Source organism: Cicer arietinum, chromosome 6 (assembly GCF_000331145.2).
Source record: "Cicer arietinum cultivar CDC Frontier isolate Library 1 chromosome 6, Cicar.CDCFrontier_v2.0, whole genome shotgun sequence".
In the NCBI taxonomy this organism is placed as follows: Eukaryota; Viridiplantae; Streptophyta; class Magnoliopsida; order Fabales; family Fabaceae; genus Cicer; species Cicer arietinum.
In genome coordinates, this window is record NC_021165.2 from 15,131,324 (window position 1) to 15,138,286 (window position 6,963).

Consider the following 6,963-nt stretch of genomic DNA (forward strand, 5'->3'; position numbering starts at 1 on the left):
CTTTCTCATCCCTATTTTTTGTAAAACTTCTTTTACTTCTTCTGAAAGAGTGATTAGCTGGCAAGAATCGACGATGACAATCAAACCAAGAATTCTTACCGCCATATTTCAAAGTGAAAGCTTTTGTGTCTTCCATACAATGAGAAAATGCCAACTTACCTTGTGTTCCCCATCCAAATAACATACCATATGCGGGAAAATCGTTAATTGTCCATATCAAGCATGCTTTCATGATGAAGTTTTGTTTTGTGGATATATCATAGGTCAAAATGCCGTTGGACCACAATCGTTGCAAATCATCAATCAATGGTTGCAAGTAGCATCTATATTAGGAGTAAATCCATCTGAACATAAGGAGTAAATCCATCTGAACATAGACCCAACCTTACATTTCTGGGGTCACTAGCAAAGTCAGGATATACATTGTCAAAATGTTTCCACGCTTTTCCATCAGACGGATGGTGAAGGACATTTGAACTCTTTTTATTCTCGTGATGCCATCTCATTTCAGCTGCAGACTCTGTTGATGCATACAATCTTTGTAATCTAGGAATGATAGGGAAATAAAACATTCTTTTTGCTGGAACATCTTTGTATTTTCCCATACCAGTCCTACGTGGAATGAACCTAGGAGAATGGCACTCAGATAACTTGTTATCATCCTTGTAATATAACATACATCCTTTCTTACAACAATCAATCTTCTCAACCTTCAACCATAACTTTGAAACCAATTGTGTTGCTTGGTAATAGTTATTGGGCAAGCATGTTGGCACTGGACATACACTTTTAAACATTTTTGTAACAAAATCTATACCTTTTTGTGGAACATGCCAATTAGACCTAATTGCCAGAAGTTGAACACAAATTGATAACATTGATTGGGTAGCCCCCTCGTAGATGGGCTTGTTGGTGGATATCAACTTGTCATAAAACCGTTTTGCATCTTCGTTAGACAACTCATCCTCAGCAAATGTCTCATTTCCCATGTTAGTGTTCACATCAAGGACATCTCGATAAGGCCTAAAAGCATCAAACACCATTTCATCCATTGCATTCAATTGGTCGTCGTGATGCACAATCCTACTACTAGTCGAACCACCTCTTGTTTCAACCATTGGCTTCACTTCTCCGTGTTCAGTCCAAATCCAATAATCTGGTTGAAATCCGTCCCGGTATAAGTGAAGTCTAACAGTAGTTGCTGCATATATCTTCATACACTTGCATTTTATGCACAGACACCTTATCCCTCCCTCAGATATACAAATCGGTTGTTTCAAAGCCCTTTTCACAAAATCTTTAACACCACTAACATACTCCTCTTTCAATCTGCGTCTACTTTCATGTACCCTATTGTACATCCAAGTACGATCCATTTACTATAAGACAAAAACTTAACTTGTCAATCACTAAATAAGTTTGAAAAATTAGTTAGAGATTAATATTCAAACAGTAATAGAATTTCCAATTTATATCATGGCATTGCATAACAAGGTTCATATTCAATATGCTTTGGAGCAGTATAGCTCCAAAAGTTCACTACTTTATTTGGGGATTGAAATATTCATTCAAATCTGTTTACCAAATGTGCCATAAAACCTAAACAAGAAAAGGCAACTAAGAGTGAGACAACGACACTTACCTTGAGAATCGACCACATATGACAGCGCGACGGGGACACTGAACGACGACTCTGAGATTGACGGTGTCGGAGTTCGAGAGGGGGACGGTGACCGACTCTGATAGTGAAGGTGACATGTTCGATAGGTCACATGTTGGGCGGCGATACTCACGACATTTAGAGGAATGAGATTCGGTGATGGATTCAAGTGTGAGAGAAGAGTTCAAGTGTGAGAGAAGGGTTCAACACTTAGGGATTTAGAGAAGAACTGAAAACTTAGGGATTTAGAGAGAATCGTTCTTTTAGGGAAAACCCAAACATTTTACTTTTACGATATGATTTTATAAATAATATTAAAAAATTTAAAAATACCCTAGCGTCGGCCCATTCGACGCTACATATTAAAATAAAAATTATAAAATTAAATTAATATTGTAGTGTCTGTTTTATTTTACGTAGCGTCGGCTACTCCGATGCTAATCGTCAATAAAATTGAAAATTAAAATTTGGTGTCTTAGCGTCGACCTAACCGACGCTAAGTAGCGTCGGAATCGAGGGCTGACGCTAATAATGGCAGCTAAAATGCAATTTTCTAGTAGTGGAGACTAGGAAATAATTATTAGTTTTGAGGCGAGATTCAGAAATACATGTGACATACCTTGCACATACAAAACATGAAGAAAATAAATGAATCTAATGATCACTTAAATTGATATTTTATCATACACCACTTATAATGATAGTCTCTAGGACTAAACATAATTTTAAATATTCTTACAAAAATTTTGAGCATGTGTGTGATGCCTAGACAATATAGCTTAGGGTTTGTATGGTGTGGGACTATGATCCTATAATGTGTTCTTCCCTTGACAACAAGTAAAATTGAGAATAAGAGGAAATATCAAATCAATAAAATAAATGATGTAAAAACTAAAAAGATGAAAAAAGAATAAAAATAAATCAAGTAAAGGAGAAAGTTGGAGAGAAGAATTGTGGAAAAGGATCTAAATCTTCATAGAGATTGATTACAAAAATGAACCAAATACAAAAAACTTCAAAATATCATCTCTCCTTCCCTCACCTCGACTCCATCTAACTCCAATCAAATAGAGTATAATTATCACAATGTAAAGACATATTTAGATACACACAAAAGACACCTTATTTAATTATTTTAAAAATACATATTATTCAATTGTTTCTTCGTCTGTTTTTTTTTTTAATATGTGCTGGTGTGAAAGTTGACTTCCTCTCAAAAGAAATCATCACATTAAAACTCATTCGACCACATATCATCCATGTTTTGAAACCAACAAGTATTTACTGTGAAAATCGTGTAAAAAAAGTATTTATTGAATACATATACAAACATGCCGCTTTAATTAATTTTTTATTCAGTCCCTTCTAAATTCTTAATTTAATTTGAAAAGCTCTAGCAAAATTAATATTGTGAAAACCTGTCCCCATGATTTGCCTGAAATTTTCTTCAGGTCGGGCCGGCCCAACAAATTTTAAAGTAACACAAAATTTAAAATAAAGTATATTTAACTTAAATACAAGATAATAACTTAAAAACTAAAAGTTGTACAAAAATAATTTTTAATTACACATATGTACTAAAACATAAAATTGTAACTTTTACATCACCTCATAAATTCTTTCCGAATAAAATTGATCATGGACATTCGTAAACTTGAATTGATATTATCAAACTGAATATTATATTTGGAGTTCAAATTAAACATTTTACAGTGGTGTGAGAATATTTTTATTATTTCATTTCATGTATAGACTAAAAAAATAAAATATGATCATGGGGCTATATATCCAATTTAATTTATTAGTAACTTTGTAAGGTTGAAATTAAAAATATATATAGGCCTGTATTATGGTTTTTGTGTATATGATATATGATATGTTTACAGTGAAAATGTGAAACAGTATAAGATCAGCATCAATTATTAATTAACAGACCTACGAAGCTAGACTAAATTATAATAGAATCAGTTCCAATTTATATTCGGAAGTTGAAATTGTTGCCTGATTACAGCATCCCCAAGAATCGCATTTGGATGAAAAGTTGTGGTTGTTGGAAGCTGACTAAGCAGTGAAACAAATGAATTATTTTCCTCAGCATTGCTATTTCCACTATTAAGATCTCCATGGAATCGCTTACTAGAAGAAGATGACCCTGGTGACCCTGTTTCATTCCAAAATTGTGATGATGCAGTCAATGCACGTTTCATGGGGAATGAGTCATTGTTATCATTCTTTGAGTTTATGTCATGAGAACCACAACCATTTTGCATTTCTTCATGATGATGTTGATGTTGATGTTGATCAGCTGCTAAGATTCCATCGAAGAAGTTGTCATCATTTTCAAGTCCATAACTACTTGTGCTTCTTGAAGATGGAAGTTTAGTGTTGTTCTGTTGCATATTAGTCAGTGGTAGCATTGTGTGATGATGATCCATTGATAGCTCCTTATCATATTGATCCATTAGAGGTGGTCTTGGCATTGTGCTACTGTTGCTTTTTTTGTATATTCGGCACAAAACCCAATCATCAAGCTACAAAACCAATACAATTTTCTTTTAGTCTTACTCTATTTATTCATTTCTAAAATTAACATCTCTATCAAATATTATAAAATTTGATCCAACACATCTCTTACCCTCGAGACTAGACATTGACATTTGTAACGCGATTATAGTGGACCTCCATAAAAGACAACCCAATAAATATTACGTTAAAATTTAAATTGAATATAACTCAATCTTAAAATTGACTTATAATGAGAAGATGGAAAAGAAATTCAAATAATATTTCACTCCAAAGTGGCATATAGTTCTAGCTATTATATCTTTTTAAACATATATAATTTGATATGTTTGAATATATATATGTAAGATTATGCATATTAAATGAATGAAACAATTGCACATGGCATGCATATGTGTGTGTGCATGTATACATACCCTGAGGGAATTCTTCTTGTTAAGGTTTGGAGGATCAGCAGGCAGAGGAGGAGTTTTTGAGGTTGCATTATAGGAATGAATATTATGATTGTGATCAGTGATAAGCCTATATTCATGCATAATCCAATTAGTTTTAACTCCTTTTGGTGGCTTCCCACCATAAAAAACAAGTGCTTTCTTAACTCCAACTTTCATGTGCCCATCAGTTGTTAATATAGGCTTATCAGTTCCAGTAGCTTTCCAATACCCAGAAGTAGCAGCCCTATTGGGCCTTGCCCCATTTGGGTATTTCCTATCCCTTGGGCTGAAAAAGTACCACTCTTGTTCCCCAAAACTTGCTTTACCTAAAAAAAAAAAAAAAGAAAAAAATCATTGAAATTCAAAATTAAGAAGTGGGTTTGAATAAATGGATGGAAAGATGAAATGGGTTGTGGTAAAGTTGCGCACTTGGTAGTTCCCAAGGATCGAACTTGTAGAGATCAATTTCAGCTATGATGGCTACTGGAAGGGGTGCAGAAGCAGCTTTTCTTTTGAGGTAGTGAACGACAAGTTCTTCATCGGTGGGGTGAAATCGAAAACCTGGTGGGAGGTGGGGGTGCGGAGAGCAAGATGATGAATCTGTACTGTCCATGATTGATGATGTACTACAAACTTTCTTCAATTTAATTTGCTATGTATGTGTATGTATGTATGTTTTTCATGCATTCTATTCAATTTGATTTTTCTATCTTTCTTTTGCTTTTCCTTTCTTTGCTCTTATCGTTTTTGTCAAATTTAGGAAAATAGTGGCGAGAATGGGATGCATGTGTGTAATGTATAAGCATGAGTGACTTGTGAGATAAAAAAAAAGGGGGGATGGATGAGAACGAGCGACACGTGTCATGTGGGGACCATGAAACGATAATGAGGATGGGAAGGCTGGTTTTGTGGGAAAGAAAAGAAAGGTTGGGGGAGTTTGGAAATGCAATGCTTTGGATGTCATGCTTTTCTTATGTAAACAAAACAAGCCACCACCTCTCGCGATCACACATACCCCACTTTCACTGTCTAGATAGAGACTTCATGGCACGTGTGCATGTGCACTAATATGGATATTTCTCATTTATTCATAATTCTCCCTCTCGAATTTATTCATATTTGTAGTTTTAGCTGCTTCTATGGTATAATTTGCCTTTATTTTTAAAATGGAATTGCTAACCGCCATATTTAAGACATTCAATTATTAGTATACTAGAGATATAAATTTTTATATTAAATTTATTTTTCTATCTTATAAGATATAATTACTATGCGTGGAGTGTTTAACATATATCCTTAGAATAAATATTACTATGACTATTAAAAATGTAGGTGAGGAGAGACACATTTTAATGCTAGTTGCATTAGTATGAATAGGAAGTTTGATACATAATGTTTCTACTCAAACTGCGACTGACTACTTTTAATATTTTTAAGTTAACAAGTCACTTTTATTTATTTTGAAACATTTTAAAATGGTTCCCTTTTTTGTACCAAAACAAAATGGTTCCTTTATTTTTTTCAAATTAAAACAATAGGGCCAAATTTCAATATTTTTTAGTTAGACAAGACATGAAATTGATCAGAAAATAGTTTGAATAGATAAATTAAACTCTAATTTGATAATTGTTTTTGGCAGGAGAGTTTATTATAACCTATTTCCGTGACAAATGATGACGATTACTAGTTTTGTATAAGTTATTTATTAGCTAAATTAAAGTTTATATAGAATTAAGTTTTTTTATTTTATTTTTATTTTATGTTGGATAAAAATAATTAAAATAAGAATATAAAATTATCAAAATGAATGTCATATAACCCACCAAAATTGATATTTTTATTTTTTAATCACAATTTTTATGGATTATATTATAAAATATTAGCCATACAAATCAAATTGGCCCTATTCAATCTAGTTCAAAATTATGTTGGTCCATCATGGGCTAACATGTATTGGATTGGACCAGCACAACAATATTCAAAGAAGATATTGATAAAGTCTCCAAAAATAAGTTGATTTATTGGAATTTATTTTTTTTTAAATGCAAAATTACGTTAAATATACTATTGAAAGTGTGTTTTTGATAACGTTTCTACATTTTGTGAGTAGATAATAGAGAGTGGATATACTATCACCATATTTAATTACTTAAACATGTTAATATTAAATTGAATTTGAAAATAGTAGTAATAAGCCTAAATATTACATTATGTATCACACATCATGTAAGTGAGTACAATTTGTTAAAAAGTTAATCATTTTATATAATTACAAGTTTTGTTGAGAGTTATAGTTGAACCAAATAAATAAAAAATAAAAATAAAAATAAAACTTAAAATGATATT

At 32.4% G+C, this 6,963-nt stretch overlaps 2 protein-coding genes across 2 annotated transcripts; both read right to left on the minus strand.

Annotated features, from left to right (window-relative positions):
* Window positions 1-323: 323 nt before the first annotated feature.
* Window positions 324-1,758, minus strand: LOC140920638 (uncharacterized). The gene is made up of 2 exons (XM_073369435.1): window positions 1,643-1,758; window positions 324-1,350 (listed from the first exon to the last, which is right to left on the minus strand). The coding sequence occupies exons 1-2, from the start codon at window positions 1,756-1,758 to the stop codon at window positions 324-326; spliced, it is 1,143 nt and encodes a 380-aa protein (XP_073225536.1).
* Window positions 1,759-3,447: 1,689 nt separating this feature from the next.
* Window positions 3,448-5,456, minus strand: NAC50 (NAC domain-containing potein). Its single transcript, XM_004504949.4, has 3 exons — window positions 5,047-5,456; window positions 4,600-4,943; window positions 3,448-4,191 (listed from the first exon to the last, which is right to left on the minus strand). Exons 1-3 carry the CDS (start codon window positions 5,228-5,230, stop codon window positions 3,625-3,627), a joined length of 1,095 nt encoding a protein of 364 aa, XP_004505006.1. The 5' UTR covers window positions 5,231-5,456; the 3' UTR covers window positions 3,448-3,624.
* Window positions 5,457-6,963: the final 1,507 nt, after the last annotated feature.